At 52.6% G+C, this 15559-nt stretch overlaps 8 protein-coding genes across 8 annotated transcripts; 2 read left to right on the plus strand and 6 right to left on the minus strand.

Annotated features, from left to right (window-relative positions):
- Positions 1-191: 191 nt before the first annotated feature.
- On the minus strand, positions 192-1727 carry N7458_009759 (WD repeat WDR12/YTM1 family ribosome biogenesis protein; the record flags this gene model as incomplete). The annotated part of the gene is made up of 2 exons (XM_056913141.1): positions 192-1531; positions 1604-1727. The coding sequence occupies 2 exons, from the start codon at positions 1725-1727 to the stop codon at positions 192-194; spliced, it is 1464 nt and encodes a 487-aa protein (XP_056761990.1).
- A 244-nt stretch (positions 1728-1971) lies between these two features.
- Positions 1972-4605, minus strand: N7458_009760 (uncharacterized protein; the record flags this gene model as incomplete). The annotated part of the gene is made up of 3 exons (XM_056913142.1): positions 1972-2788; positions 2850-4372; positions 4453-4605. The coding sequence occupies 3 exons, from the start codon at positions 4603-4605 to the stop codon at positions 1972-1974; spliced, it is 2493 nt and encodes an 830-aa protein (XP_056761991.1).
- An 841-nt stretch (positions 4606-5446) lies between these two features.
- N7458_009761 (putative zinc metalloprotease) lies at positions 5447-8722 on the plus strand (the record flags this gene model as incomplete). The annotated part of the gene is made up of 3 exons (XM_056913143.1): positions 5447-6341; positions 6391-8462; positions 8525-8722. The coding sequence occupies 3 exons, from the start codon at positions 5447-5449 to the stop codon at positions 8720-8722; spliced, it is 3165 nt and encodes a 1054-aa protein (XP_056761992.1).
- A 309-nt stretch (positions 8723-9031) lies between these two features.
- On the minus strand, positions 9032-9568 carry N7458_009762 (mitochondrial 54S ribosomal protein bL34m; the record flags this gene model as incomplete). Its single annotated transcript, XM_056913144.1, has 2 exons — positions 9032-9365; positions 9495-9568. The coding sequence occupies 2 exons, from the start codon at positions 9566-9568 to the stop codon at positions 9032-9034; spliced, it is 408 nt and encodes a 135-aa protein (XP_056761993.1).
- A 541-nt stretch (positions 9569-10109) lies between these two features.
- Positions 10110-10631, plus strand: N7458_009763 (uncharacterized protein; the record flags this gene model as incomplete). The annotated part of the gene is made up of 1 exon (XM_056913145.1): positions 10110-10631. One exon carries the CDS (start codon positions 10110-10112, stop codon positions 10629-10631), a length of 522 nt encoding a protein of 173 aa, XP_056761994.1.
- A 341-nt stretch (positions 10632-10972) lies between these two features.
- N7458_009764 (zinc metalloprotease) lies at positions 10973-12620 on the minus strand (the record flags this gene model as incomplete). The annotated part of the gene is made up of 5 exons (XM_056913146.1): positions 10973-11205; positions 11266-11458; positions 11521-12267; positions 12335-12517; positions 12606-12620. The coding sequence occupies 5 exons, from the start codon at positions 12618-12620 to the stop codon at positions 10973-10975; spliced, it is 1371 nt and encodes a 456-aa protein (XP_056761995.1).
- Positions 12621-13429: 809 nt separating this feature from the next.
- N7458_009765 (translation initiation factor eIF2 subunit gamma) lies at positions 13430-14589 on the minus strand (the record flags this gene model as incomplete). Its single annotated transcript, XM_056913147.1, has 4 exons — positions 13430-13460; positions 13527-13859; positions 13915-14128; positions 14193-14589. The coding sequence occupies 4 exons, from the start codon at positions 14587-14589 to the stop codon at positions 13430-13432; spliced, it is 975 nt and encodes a 324-aa protein (XP_056761996.1).
- A 408-nt stretch (positions 14590-14997) lies between these two features.
- On the minus strand, positions 14998-15354 carry N7458_009766 (Eukaryotic translation initiation factor 2 subunit gamma; the record flags this gene model as incomplete). The annotated part of the gene is made up of 1 exon (XM_056913148.1): positions 14998-15354. One exon carries the CDS (start codon positions 15352-15354, stop codon positions 14998-15000), a length of 357 nt encoding a protein of 118 aa, XP_056761997.1.
- Positions 15355-15559: the final 205 nt, after the last annotated feature.

Genomic DNA, 15559 nt, shown 5'->3' on the forward strand with positions numbered 1-15559 from the left:
TTGGTGGTACTGCCGACGGGAAATGTAGATGTCGACTGAAATATATATTGGGACACGATAGGCTAACAACTACGGACCCAGGAGGCCCAGGACATGGACGAAGGTAATGGAGCAAAATTGAGTGATGTATGATGAAAGACAACTTTTAACCACAAAACCACATCTAAAAACGCCGAGTCATTATGTACAATCTACACCTTGTTCGAAGACAGGACACCCTCACCGCGGTTGATCTGGATCCGCTTATCCTCACCCGCGCTCACAATGCCCACAGTCTGGTCCCAGCATACGCTGAACACCTTAACACCCTCACCACCAACACGCTTGCTATCCACCTTACCCTCCTCCTCGAGACTCTTGCGAGCAATCGAATACACGCTCTCGCCAACGACACCATCCTTGTCAGTCTTGGTGGACCGGATATCCCAAATCCGGCATGTACCGTCGTGGCTGCCACTAATGAGGCCGTACGTGCTGGAGGGGTCACGAGCCAAGCTGACAACAGCGTTAGTATGACCACGCAGGGTCATTGCCGCCACAGTCGTGGCAGATGCTCGCGGGTCAATCAGGGTGATGTGACGGGCGGCAGTACCGGCAGCCAAGAGGCTGTGCTCTGGGAGGTGTTCAAGGGAAAGAAGAGAGTGAGAGGTGGTACGAGTGTCGACAAGGGCAGAAGTGACCAGATCCCAGGTGCGGAGAGAGTGATCCCAGGAAGCAGAGTATCCAACAGTAGAATCTTTGGCGTCGAATATAGCGGCAGAGACGGGTCCAGTGTGCGCCGAAAGGAGGGCCAGAGGACCACGCTGTGGGGTGCTCACGGAGGTGTTGAGCTTCCGGCGCTTGGAGGTACGAGCAGCGTTAGGAAGAAGGTTCTCCGGAGCAGCGGGAGCATCAGCCTTCTTCGTAGACCAGAATCCAACGTTGTGATCGGAAGAACCAGTCAGAAGGCGATTAGAGGGCGCATGTACGGCCAGCGATTCAATACCGGCCTTGTGGCCGTACAGATCCAGCTGAGGCGTAATCTTTCCAACAAAGTCATCATCCTCCGTATACTTCCACAGCCTAACAGTGCGGTCCAAGCCAGCGGAAGCGATCTGGTTAGGCGAGACGAACTTGGCGGCCTTGATGGACGCAGTATGTCCTCCCTCGGAGGCAGCTGGAGAGGTGGCAATAGTCTCAGATGACATGTTCCATATCCGAAGGAGACCATCGTAGCTTCCAGACAAAATCCTTTCCTGGCCCTTCGAGAAGGTAGCCCCGGAGGCCCAGGATGCGGCGGGTGAAGTTGATGAGAGCACGTCGGTAGCGCTGACCCAGTCATCGTGCTGGAAAGATGCGATGTGAAGAGGTGGAGTAAGAGCTCGGACATATTCAATCTCGAGAGTCGTTTCGGCGGAAATTCCATGGTCGGTCAGATATTCATCAATCGAGGTCCGCAGAAATGTTCCGTTGATCAAAAATTCGAACGGAACAGGCTTCTCGCTCCCCAGAAGGTTGTTGACCAGGGTCGACAGTGCATAACGTCTCAGACCTATTTAAAACGAATATTAGCATCTTCAGACATTACAATGGTCTTCCAACGAAGTTGTGCGTAAGTCTTTACCGGTGGGGACGAGGATAGGTCCTGTGTTCTCAGGGAGCGCAATATCCTCTTGCTGGGTCGTGAGCTGCACACGAACCTGTCGCTGCGCAACATTAACCGCGGATGACTCCTGATCTCCACTCATGATGGGCGAATATTGTCCAGATTGTGGTTGTTTCACTCAGGTCTGGTGGCTGTCGCAAAATGAACAAGCCTGCGCGGGTGAGAAAAAAATACGGTGACCAGTGCGGCACACTAGCGCAAACCGCGGAGATGGCCCGGCCGAGTCTACAAAAAGTTTACAGTATATTGTACTGTAGAAAGTGTGTTTGAAATTGCCCAAGTTATGTATATGGTGGTCATGAATAGATACTATGCAGGATAGTCCCTCAACCCCGAGGGGCACGCTTGATCTCTGCAATGGCCCTACGGCGATGTTCAGATTCTGCGAACAATGCCTCGATCAAATCCACCACCTCGTCAACAGAGAACTCGAGTCCCAATTCACCCTCTAGCCAGAGATACTTGATGTCAGCCAAAGAGCTCTCGAGAATGTTGATTAAGTACTGGAAACGCAGCCAATTCGGCACGTAAACGGCCGTGACAGGTACGGCTTCGGCTTCACCAGTTGTCTCAGGCATGAAGAGGTCCTCCAGTTTGGAGACCTGGCTGCAGAAAGCAACGAGCTGCTTAGACTGATCCTCGGAGATGTCACCCAAATCTTCCACGTCAATGATGATCTTGTTGACGACGGTAGACAACAGAGACCCAATAGACTGAAACAGAGCGGAATGTGACAGGATGGGTTGCCACTCCTTATAGACATCGCGAATGCGATCAGTAGTTGCGCTCACAGCGTTTTCACATTCAGTCTTGAAGGGCTGTTCCGAGCATTGCCCAAAGCCCTGTGCGCCATCAAGAAGATCGTTGACAATCGTGCTTTGTGTCTGCATCTCCTTGCTGTACGCAAACTTGCCAAATTTCTCGAGAGCTTCAACATCCGAGTCAAGCCTAGACAGCTGATGTTCTTCCATCAGCTTTCGAACCTGGCTGGCAAGATACAGACTATCATTGTAGAGGTACATTTGACCCGAGCCCAGCTTGAGCGAGTAGAAAGAGGAGGAAGTAGCCTTGAACATGGCCAGAATCAACGTGGGCAGCGCCAGTAGACCAGCACCTGATGAAGCAACCCGGGAGGTGGAATGCCTACAATTTGCACATTAGAGATGCCGGGTTCTTAGAATGCGGTAATAAGGGAAATACTTACGGTGGCTGCGAGATATCTTTCGAGTCGTTGATCTGCTGGCGAACAATATCGAGTATTGAATCGGGAATATCGGTGACCGTGTAGACCTCCCTTAGCGTTATTTCTCTTGGGGCAGAGGATTGTGTTGCCTTTCCACCATTTTCCGGCTTCGAGGTTGTGTCGGCTTGCAGGGACACATTTTGACCCTTCTGCTCTTCCTCCCCCACCTCGTCGCCCCAGCCCCAGGCGTCGTCGTCGGCATCGTCGTGTCCACTTGGGTCAGCTGCATCGGGCTCGGCTTCTTCTTGGGTGTCCTCATCGAGACCCCACGCGCTGACATCCTCTTCTTCTTCAGGCTCGGCGGCCGTTGCTGGTGCCGCTGTACTTTCTTCTTCTTTCTCGTCATCCCAGCTAGCATCCCAGTCGTCCGTAGCATTTTCGAGTAAAGCTTCATCCGCCTTGGAGACCTGTTCTTTTTCAACTCGCTCAACTTGCTTGGTGGTGCCTTGACTAGCTGCAAGGACTTTACGCACGCTATCCAGTGAGTCGACGCGACGCCGAGTTAGCCAGAGGCGAGGCGCCTGGTTAACCCAAGATACAAGCTCCTCGATCCCAGTCCATCCCCAAGACTGGATTGTATTAGCGAACTGCATCACAAAGTCTAGAGTTTTCTCAAACTCTCCCAACCCTTCGAGAGTAGTTGGGATAGAAGAAGACAGCCATCCTGAGATTGCTTTAGATGCAACAGATGGGATCAACGATTGGGAGAGCTCGGTTGAGATAAACGTTGGCAGGTTCTGTCGCAGATAATCCAGAACTTGTGTGGTACGGCTCAGGGTCTCGGCAACAGTTGTTTCTGAGTAGTCCGATTGAATCTGGATACCGGTATCTGTGATTGCAACGGCCCGACTCTTCCCATCAGCCCGTGGCAATAGTATTGGGTCGACGACTGCGACAGAGAGGTCCTTCAAGAGTTTCTCGCTGGCGGGAGCGAGAATCTCCAATCGTGACATTGACGCAATGGTGTTGTCCAGAGCATTTGCGCCGTGGCCCTTGTTCACTTGGAATTCTCCCCGTTGCCGGTCCACCTTCAGCTGTTCCTGCCAGCGTAGACGCAGAGTGTTCTCAATCTGCTCCCGAAACCGTGCCACCTCGAGAGTGAGGATGCTCATCACATTAGTGTTAGTGAAGAAAGCATCCTTCCCGATCGCCGCTTTCGTAGACTCCAACTGCCCAATCGCGACCGTCAATTCACCATTTGCAAGCGCAACTCGTCCATTCTCCAATTGCTGGCACAAGCGCTGCACTTCTTTGAGAGTCTCTGCCACAGCCTGGTTGAAAGCGATCTCCGTCTCGATCAATCCTACTTTGGCACTCGCGTCCTCAACCTTGGATCGAAGAGGGCTTGTATGCTCATGCTGAGCCACAATCTCCCGTGCGGTGACTCGTGAGCGCTCAATGTCGGCGTGCAGCTGCTTCGCTTGGACAATCCAATCATCGGCATCGAAGGAGGTATTCTCGCGACTCAGCGAGCTGATCTCGTTCTATCGAGGACAAAATACCCGGTCAGCACCAGCTCCGAACCTCCACGTGGATGACCGCGACGCCCGCATGTCCAACATACCTCTACTTGCTCCCGGGCTTGGGATATCAGCTCCAATTCCTTCGCAAGAGCTGTTGCGGGGAACTCCGCCGCGACCACGTTCTCCTCGGGATAAGCGCCATCGGTGACGAAGCTCAGGACCGCCTGACACACCTCACCTTTAGACGGTGGCATTGCTGAAACGAAAGTACTGACTTAGAGCACCGGGGAAGCAGCGGAGGGGAGGACTCGAGCCCCGGAAATGCGGCGTGTCAACAACCACTCGTGACTTTGGGCGTCACCGCCCCACGCAAAGATGGCTGAGAGCCTGCGTTCATTGCGAGTGAACAGGGAGGAACAAGGAATCCCTCCAGAAAAAAGAAAAGAAATTCATGATTTTATAGTGACCGGCGCCAGATAATACGTGCAGGTACTGCTAATACGTCAAGGTCCTCTATCTTCTATACACAACAAACGACGACTCAGCAGCCGCTTTGTAAGGAAACGGATTCCGACCTTTTGCTCCGCCTGGGTCCAACACACCAGCTCAACCAGAACAACCCTCATCGTGTCTCGGTTCTATCTACGAAACCTGAGTCGAGTGAAATATCCTCAGATCCTGTGAGTTAAGCTATCCCATTCCTCCCCGTTGGCTCCTGAAAGAGTACCAATCCCTGCCTGAGACCCCTCCGAATTTTTGCCCCGCCGTTACACATGGCCATGTCGGAGGTAATCTCCTAGATGCGTCGCTGCAAAGGAACCGGCTGGCCGGTATATGCGTTTATATTGCTTCTTGCTCTTGCGATTCCGCTGTGGACACGGTGCATATGCCCCTTTCCTATCCCCAGAAACGGCGATTGAGGGATCAGGGTCCTGCAGGGTTTCTCTTTCTTGAGACAATATCTCGGCCTGCGGATGGATATGATTCTGTGGCCACGTGGTGAACAGTTGTTTTACGAATACCTGAGGCTGACAATAGACTAGACTGCCAAACTTCCGGCAAAGTATCTTCTCTGGGCTTGTCCCATTGATCAACATGTCGCCCTCGGTGCAGAAGAGCCAGTTCAAGCTGCTCCAGCAGTTCAAGCCAGACTACTCCGCCAGTGAATTCACCGAGTATGAATCGCAACGGACCGGTATGCGGGTCGTGGTCATTGACCAGAAAGGCCCCAAGGTGAACGGCTACTTTGTGCTTGCCACGGAGATCCATGATGACTCGGGCGCCCCTCACACTCTGGAGCATCTTTGCTTCATGGGCTCTCGTAACTACCGTTATAAGGGCTTCTTGGACAAATTGGCGACCCGTGTGTACTCCAACACCAATGCTTGGACAGCTACAGACCACACAGCCTACACTCTTGATACCGCCGGCTGGGAGGGCTTTGCTCGTATTCTCCCGGTCTACCTGGAGCATGTCATTGCCCCCACTCTGACGGATGAGGGCTGCTACACCGAAGTCCACCACATTGATGGAACCGGTAACGATGCCGGTGTTGTGTACTCTGAAATGCAAGGTGTACAGAACAATGCCGCTGAGCTGATTGACCTGGCAGCTCGACGTGCAACCTATCCTCCCGGCGTCGGCTTCCGGTACGAGACCGGTGGTATGATGGAGCAGCTTCGTGTTCTGACCGCTGAGCGGATTCGTGAGTTCCATCGTGAGATGTATCAGCCTAAGAACCTCTGCCTAGTCATCACGGGTGAGGTCGACCAGGGTAACATGCTGGAGATTTTGGATAAGTTTGAAGATACGATTTTGGATGTCATTCCGAGCCCGAATGATCCGTTCACTCGGCCTTGGACGGACTCGAAGCAGACTCCAGCTCTGGAGAAGTCGATCATCCAGAAAGTTGATTTCCCTGAAGAGGACGAGTCATTTGGTGAAATCGAGATCCGCTTCCTCGGACCGGATTGCAACGACCCTATCCAATGTATGTTCTATTTCTGGCCTATGGAAGAGCGAAGCTAATATCATCACAGCCGGGGCTTTGAATGTGGCTCTCTTGTATCTCGCTGGCTCTTCTGCGTCTCTTCTGGAGAACACGATCGTTGAGAAGGAACAGATTGCTAGTGCTGTTTACTATGCTACCGAGGATCACCCTAGCATCGAGATCCGCTTCACCCTGACTAGCGTGGAGACCGACAAGCTCGAGAAGGTGGAGAAGCGATTCTTTGAGATCCTCAAGGATGCCATGAACAAGCCGCTGGACATGAAGTACCTGAAGGAGTGTATTGACCGCCAGCGCCGTACTTGGAAGTTCTCAACTGAGAACTCTGCGAACTCCTTCGCGGAATACGTTATCACTGACTTCCTGTTCGGAAAGCGAGACGGGTCGACCTTGCGGGATGTCGCATCTCTGAAGGAATACGATGCGCTGGAGCACTGGGACGAGGAGCAATGGCGGTCGTTCATTATCAAGTGGATTGCCGATGCCAACCACGTTTCTGTTCTGGGATACCCGTCTCTGAAGCTGTCCGACAAGATTAAGAACGAGGAGGAAGCACGAGTAGCCGCTCAAAAGGAACGTCTCGGCGAGAAGGGTCTCAAGGAGCTGACCGAAAAGTTTGAGAAGGCCAAGGCTGAGAACGACAAGGAGATCCCAGAGGCGGTTCTGGCCCAGTTTGCCATTCCGAGTACCGATTCCATTCATTTCATGAACACTACCACAGCCCGTTCAGGTGCTGCCCTGAAGGCTGGCCGTCCTGAGAATCAGATCCAGAGGTTGGTTGAGGCGGACGATGCGGACCAGCCCCTTTTCATCCACTTTGAGCACATTCCCAGCAGCTTCGTGCAGCTGTCTGTTCTCATCTCAGCGCAGTCTGTTCCCCTCCAGCTGCGTCCCCTGCTCTCCATCTACACCGAAGCTTTCTTCAACATTCCTGTCGAGCGCGATGGCAAGACTATCAACTTTGAGCAGGTTGTCGTGGAGTTGGAGAAGGACACCGTCGGCTATGGAATGGACACTGGCCGCGCCCTTGGAAACTCGGAAATGCTCCGTCTGTCCTTCCAGGTGGAACGTGAGAAGTACGAATCTGCCATTGCCTGGCTGCATGAGCTGTGCTGGAGCTCTATCTTCGATGTCGAGAGACTTCGTGCCATCACTACCCGTCTCCTGGCCGACGTGCCCGACTCCAAGCGCAGTGGCGATGATATGCTCGCAGCAGTTCATGTTAGGGTCCATTACGCCCAGGAGTCTATTGCTCGGGCCCGATCCACTCTCGTCAAGGCACGCTACCTGAAGCGTGTCAAGCGCCTGCTCGCCGACAAGCCCGAGGAGATTGTCAGCCGCATGGAAGAGATCCGCAAATCGCTCTTCCAGCCCGACAATGTCCGGGTTGTGGTTATCGCCGACCTTGAGAAGCTGCCTCGTCCGGTCTCCTCCTGGAAGCCCTTTGCCGAGCGCCTCGGAGCCAGTGAGGACTTGAAGCCCATTACCAACCGCCGCGCGCTCCTGAGTGACGCCGGCAAGAACATCGGCGGCCACTCGTACATTGTCCCCATGCCCACTGTCGACTCCTCGTACGCCTATGCCACCGCCCGGGGTCTCGATTCCTACGATCACCCTAAGCTCCCCGCTCTGCTGGTCGCCATTGCCTACATGAACGCAGTGGAGGGTCCCCTCTGGGTCGCTGTCCGCGGCAAGGGTCTGGCATATGGTACTAACTTTGCCTACAACATCGACACCAGCTTTGTCAACTTCGACGTGTACCGGTCTCCGAACGCGCACAAGGCGTTCGAGGCTAGCAAGCAGATTGTCGAGGACCACCTGTCCGGCGCTAGTCCCTTCGATCCTCTCATGCTGGAGGGTGCGATTAGCAGCATCGTTGTTGGCTTTGCCAACGAGCAGATGACTGCTGCCAGCGCTGCCCAGGGCAGTTTCATTCGCCAGGTCGTGCGCAACTTGCCCAGCGACTACAAGGAGAAGATGCTTAAAAAGGTGCGGGATATCAGTGTTGACGAGGTCAAGGGGGCTCTGCGTGAGATTATCCTGCCTCTGTTCGCGGCGAAGACTGCCAACCTTGTCGTCACCTGCGGTACTGTTCTGGAGGAGGTATGTATATTGATTTCTGCTTCGCATCTTTTCAAGGCTAGTATACTAACATTCGTGAGAAGACTCTCAAGCAAGGCTTCGAGTCAATCGGCTTCACCCCGACTGTTCAGCCCCTCAAAGAATTCGAAGACGACTACGGCTTCAAGCTCGGCGACGAGGACGAGGACGACGAAGAAGAAGATGATGATGACGAGGACGAGGACGACGAAGATGACGAGTCCGGCTCTGAGGAGGAGGACAGTGACGAAGATGATAAGTGAACGCGCTCCACGAAATGTAGACACGGCAACCTAGGTAGAGAGCTTGATACACACTAGCTAGCTAATACAATGGCTGCACACGAAGACAAAAGCAACACATTATCAAGAATATAAGAAAAAAATTGCTGAAATGAGTATAATCTCCACAACATCCCAGTTCCAAGTGTTCCACCACTGGACAGGAATGGTAAATATGGTACAAAAGAGCCACACACTGGCCTGGCATATATATCCTGCCTTGATGCCCTCAACGATCCCACCTCTAGAAACTAACCCTCGGTTCTGCAACCATTGTATGCAAGTCCCCGTTTACCAACTCATCGCCTTCCGCCCCTTCACCCGCCGACGAATAATAGTCAACCGCCCTTTCCTATCCGTGTTACGAGCCAAAAAGCCCGAGCGACGCTTCTGCACACGCCGCGAGGGGCGGAACGTGTTACGCTTCACGCCCAGCGAAGCCGTTGCCGAGAACGAGCGGGTCTGCGGTGGCAGCAGTGATGAGATTGACGGGGCGAGAGACGCCGATGTCGAGGGAGTCTGGAGGGAGAGCGTCTGGGGTTGGGTTTGTTGGAGGCGGGTTGGTGTTGAGAGGAGGGTGGTTGAGAAGGGTCGGTAGGCGAGGAGGGTGGATGGTGTGATGGGCCTTTGGGATGTGAATTGGGGGATTCTGGTTTTTTTTTGGTCAGGTTGTTAGTTTTCTGAGACGCTGGTTGACTTGGGATGGTTGTGGTGGAGGAGGAGAGTTGGACTGGGACTCGTGTGCTTTGCGTACCTGGTCATCGGCGTGCGCATGGTGGACACCGGGGTTTGGAGGGCGGGCAGAGCCCTGCAGCGAAGACAGAGCATTGTGGATGGCCCAATTGTGTGGGAGAGGTAGGAGATTGAAGTGGTGGTGGTGGGTATAACTGTGGTTGAGCGGGCTGATGGGCCTGGCGTTGGGAGTGGCGAGTTGCGGTGGTTCGGAAGTTCGAGAAGAAAATTAAGCGCGGAGCCGCAGCCACAGGAGTTTCTATTGATACTGTCAAAGGCCAACCACCACAATGCAAGTATGGGTATAGTATCAAGAATGGTAAAGCTTTGTTAAAAAAGGACAGATTAATTGATCTAATTATCTATCTAATAATACTAATAGAAAATAAGTGATGCTGCACATTACTCTACTGTAGAATCGTGAATATGCTACCCGATTAGGACTAGCGCCCCGAAACTTTTTTGTCGCAAATGCGCCGATGCTTCTCCAAGTCTTCAACAATTTCCTCCAAAGGCCTACATCCCGGCCCTCAACCACACTATTGCCGGCCCCAAGAATCCTCCACGGCCTATAGCATCTATAACACTCCTTCAAACACCCACAACCACCAACAATTGACCACCCGCGCCCGTCAAAATGAGCGCCCAAGGCCCCGCCGCCCTCCCGCCGACGACGGTGCTCACCACCAAGCCAATCTCCCAGTCCGAAGCCCACGAGTTCCTAGCCATGTACCTGGAGCGCGCACGAACCGACGCCTCGCTCCAGCCAAACGCCAGCGTCAGCGAGAGCGGCCCCGTGTCCCGCACAACCTCCGCAGCGCCAAACCTGATCCTCCACAATCTGAAGCGCGTGCAGGCCGGTCTGGCCGGCGACGTGCTGGGCCGGGATCTGACCGTCCAGAAGATGAATCCCGGCGAGGATTACCTGGATGTTCCTGCTGCGGGGGCGTCGACTGAGCAGGGGGAGAATGGCGAGGAGCAGGGGGAGAAGGATGATCTGGAGATGAAGGATGTGGAGATGGAGACTGAGGCGGAGGCTTTTGCTGAGCAGGAGGAGCAGTCTGCAGTTGTGGATAAGGAGGAGCGGAAGAGAAAGAAGAAGGAGAGACGGTTGGCGGAGAAGAAGGCCAAGGCGAAGAAGGAGGTTGACTCAGATTGATTGTTTTAATTGTTGTTTGGCTGGATCTTGGAGCTATAGGCGTTGTTGCATTGGGTCGGAGTTTTTTTCTTTTTTTGTTCTTTGTATTTTCTTGATTACCACTCCCTGGTATATGTTTTCCCTTTGGATATGTGAAAAGCTGCATTTCATGTCCGGATAAAACGTTTGGTTCTACCCTGATAGACCGACTGGTGCCAAGTCTCAGCTATGGCCTAATCCCATAACGGAAGCCTCGAGCCTTTTGTTTCCTTAACTTCCTATTCCTTTATATCACCCGCCACTTATGACCAAAGATTTTCATCCCGAGAAAATAAAAAGCAACACTGCCCCGCTGTCGACGTCTACAGCTCGCGATCCGCAGCCTTCACTGGCTTCTCACTGTCCTCCTCCTTGAAATCGGTGACCTTGCCACCCTTCCAGCCAAGAGCACCAAGGCGCTCAGTCAGGATCGGGTGGGAGTAGTGATAGCTGGCGTACATCCAATCAGCATCCATGGTGCTCAGGTTCTGGATCTGCAGCTTAAGCAGCGAGGAAGCGAGCTCCTTGGAGAATCCAAGGCCCTGGGCGAAAGAATCTGCAAAGAAACCGGATCAGTACATTATGGTAAATAACTTAACATGATAGAACGACATACCAGCCTCGAACTCGAACTTGCGGCTCAGGATATTCATCAGGAGCTTCACGACGGCGTCCATGGGTGCGAGAGCATCCGAGAACAGAAGGAAACCGATCATGATGGGCTGCTCCTTAACAAAACCGAAGGATTGGTATAGAGACTTGTTGTTGACGAAGACGGAGAACAGAGCAAAGATGTAGAACATGTGGAACTAGAATAATATTAGTAAACGGTTCGGAAAGAGAGTATGACAAAGATTGATACGGCGCATACCTGAGCAATACCAAAGAGCTTGGTGGTGTGGCTCAGACTCCAGTGACCGAGCTCATGGCTCAGGACGGCGACGACCTCCTGGGGCTCGCTCTTCTCAAGCAAGGTATCGTAGATGACAATGTGCTTCTTCCAGGGCAGACCGTAGAAGTAGGCATTGCTGTGGGCACTGCGCTTGCTGCCATCGATGACGTGCAGCTCCGAAAGAGGAAACTTGAGCTTCTTGGCAAGATTCTCGACACCAGTCTTGATCTCACCAGGCTCCAGAGGGGACAGCTTGTTGAACAAGGGCAGAATAGCGATGGGGTAAATGGTAATGGCGAACACCTGGACGAAGACTCCAAAGAGCCACAGGTAGTAGAAGAAAGAGTTACCAGTCTTCTGGACGATCTTGAGCACGGCACTGATAATCGGAGTTCCCAGAACAATACCCAGCATCTGACCCTTGAGCATGTCCGTCACCCAAAGCTTGAGAGTCTGCTTGTTGAAACCGAACTTCTCCTCCAGCACGAACGTGTTGTAGTAGGAGACCGGGAGCGAGAGGATAGTGCTGAGAATGTTGAAGCCGAAGATGAACAAAAGCGTTTGCGAGATCTCGCCCTGGAATCGATCGGGGAAGTACCGCGCCAACACGAAACCCGCGATGCCCCAGAGCTTGGGGAGGACATCGCCGTAGACGAAAACGAGATTCTGGATTTGACCATAGAGACCGGAAACGAAGCCAAACTTAGCCTTGGCGCGACCATACGCCTAAATTCCATTGCATCTCCAATAAGCTTCTGTACACGTTCCATCATTTCCTTGCGCAACGTCATACCTGGCTTTGATCAAAGACCTTTTGGGTAACCTCGCCCTCGAGAACCTTAGGGGTCTTTGTCTTTTGAAGAACCTTATACTGTCGGAGAGAAAGGAGACCCTCCAGGACGAACTGGCCCAGGGAGAACCCCACGAGCACGTTCTTCCATGGGAAGAGCGGACGGTCGAGAAGACGCGCGAGTTGCTGGTAAACACGGCAGTCAGTCGAGATTGAATGAAGAAAAGTCTTGAAATGATGGTTGAATCACTCATTTACACAACCATAGACTTACCTCAAGGATCCACATGATGCAGATGCGCGACGTTGTCAAGGGAGGGATCCTTGAAAGGCCAAAGAAGCGACGTTTGTTATTGCGGGTTGCCTTAGTCAGATGGGGCTGCGGGCACCTCAGGCTCGGCAAAGTTGATGGTCGATCAATGCAGGAACCAGCATCTTCAGGACCCTGTTACTATTATTGAAACCATCTCTTACTTTTGCTTGACTTATTATTGATCATTGCTCAGGATTCCAAAGTCAAAGTATGAGATGCAATAAATTCTCCATTTTCCATAGCACGGATTCCACCTTGCTAAGGGCTTTGAATAGCAAGACATATATCCATCTACATCGAGCGTGGCCATGCAGACGCAATCACAAATAAAAAGAAAATCTGGTAAAGGAAACCTCTTCAATACAACTCCCTAGAACACAAAAGAAAAAGAAGTACACTCCTTCTTCATCAACGTGACTCATATCCTACCCCGTCTCGACCCAAACCCACCAGCATCCTACTATAAGCCATATCGAAAGGCCGCAGGTATATTCAAGGCGCATGATTGGACTAGGAGACGGGGTAAACATTTCCGAAAAAAAACACTCCTCTCTATTCAGCCGGGGGAATCTGTAAATGTCATGCCTTCACTTTTTCCGACTCGTCATAACCGTAAAACTTTTCGCAATCGTAAACCGCGGAGCGTGAGCCCGAGTGAAAGCGAGCGGTTGGAGTGTCGTTGGCGGAGGAGTTTGCAGCATTTGTCTGTCGAATCATCCTCATACAACATCTCTCTTCCCGATTTTCGACCACTCAGGACTGGAAGTCACTTGAAGCACACTCATTTAGTGCGCAATAGGCTCGATGGTGTTACCACTGCAAAGAAAAAGTATTGTTAATCAGGGATATATCCAGATAAGGTAGAGGCAAGGGGATACATACGCGACAATGTTGGCCCAACCAATCAGACGCCAGTGCTTCTCAATTCTTCGGCTGATGGCAATCTTCTCTCCAATCTCCGTGCAGGCAGGGCTGGTCAGGCTGAGCTTGGCGGCATCGGCCTTGACACCCAGAACCTTAGCACCGGTGGCAGTGGAACCAATGTTAACCATCAGAACCTCATTCTTAGCCAGCTTGGCAACCTTGGCTTGCTTGCCATCGGCGGTCTTGACACCGAGCAGGCGGCGGAGCAGGAAGTAGTTAACCTCAATCTCGGTGTAGATAGCAGGGAGGCGGCCACGGTGGCCAAGGACGAAACCGACCAGACGATCAGCACTATAGGGGAAATTAGTGAAATCCAAGGAGACCAGATGATGATAACAATACATACCGGCAAAGAGTGGGATCAATACGGGTACCAACACCGATAAGACCACCGGGGGTAGCGAAACGAAGAGGGTTGTTCTCGGCGAACAGGGATTCGATACGGGAGAAAATGGGACGGCACTGAATGTTACCGGCCTCATCCTTGGTGACAAGACCGGGACGGATCTCAATCTCATCGTTCTCCTTCAACACACCCTGAAGAATGGAACCACCAGCAACTGTGTTATAAGTCATTAGCTACAATCACTTGTCGAATGAGCCGAGTATGTGCATGAGACTTACCACCACCCTTAAGCTCATCAATCTCCGCACCAGGCTTGTTAACATCGAAACTTCTGATAACCATAAGCTGGGGAGTCTCGCTGTAATTCCTGATGGGCATAGGCAGAGAAACGAGAGCCTCGTTGACGGCGTCGATGTTGTACTTCAACTGAGCGGAGATGGGGATAACGGGCGAACCATCGGCGACGGTACCGCGGATGAACTTGAGGATAGACTGATAGTGTTGCAGAGCACTCTCCTCGCGCAACAGATCGACCTTGTTCTGCAGGATAACCATGTGGCTGAGCTTCATGATCTCAATAGCAGCCAAGTGCTCGGAGGTCTGGGGCTGAGGACAGGTTTCGTTTCCGGCAATCAAAAGGAGGGCAGCGTCCATGACGGCGGCACCTGACAGCATGGTACTCATGAGAATATCGTGACTAGAGAGAGGCGAGAAAAAGGAATTAGCTTATTCCAGGCTTCCGAGACGGTATTCGGGCGAAAGTAACTCACCCGGGGCAGTCAACGAAGGACACATGACGGAGCAGACGGTATGTTCCCTCACAGCCATCCCGCTCACAAGGCGGATCAATCTCCTTCGCACTGTTGTAGCTCTTGTAGCATGTCGGCCGAGGGCAGGCGGGATTGTCACATTTGTAGATCTTTGCGTTTGCATAACCCAGCTTGATGGTACTTTAAAGATGGTCCAATGTTAACAGCTGACATTTCCAAATTCAGAAAACGGAGGGCCTCCTACATGTTTCGCTCCAACTCATTCTTGAATCGGACGGTCTGAACCTCTGAAATAGCCTTCACGACCGTACTCTTACCGTGTGCGACGTGCCCTATTGGATTCGAACTTTGTCAATAACGGAGTTCCCGCATAACTCGTTCGACTAATGGCAGCCTTACCGATGGTACCGATGTTCTGAGTGGCCTGACGGGCAATAACCAAGGGCGACAAGGGCGACAGTGTAGAGAGATCCAGGGTAGTTGGGTCGGGCTGCTCAGGGAGCCAGGGACGCTTGGGAGCCTCGAGAGGCGGGGCGGCGGACTTCTTCATCGCGGACTTGAGAGGCTTCTCGTCGAGAGGCTCCTGGTCGTCAAAGTCCTGGGCGTTGGTGGCATCGAGGTTGGGGCTGCCTGGAAGGGACTCGTCGGAGAAATCGCCGTTGGTAGCCATATTGAAAAAATCGATCGCGCGTTCAGCAGCGGCCTTCTCAGCTTCAAATATAGCAAGCGAAGCAGTTCCTTCCCGTCGGAATTCGAGAAGGTTGGGGCGGAGGAGGAGAAGATTCCGGTGGTGGTCGGAGGGAGAGGTTGGATGAAAATTGCTGGTGGGCGGCGATATGATCGAAGAATGTAATGGTGGGGGGTTTTGTGCAGTG

This window comes from Penicillium daleae, assembly GCF_028827525.1.
Source record: "Penicillium daleae strain IBT 16125 chromosome Unknown utg000008l_segment0_segment0, whole genome shotgun sequence".
Lineage (NCBI taxonomy): Eukaryota > Fungi > Ascomycota > Eurotiomycetes > Eurotiales > Aspergillaceae > Penicillium > Penicillium daleae.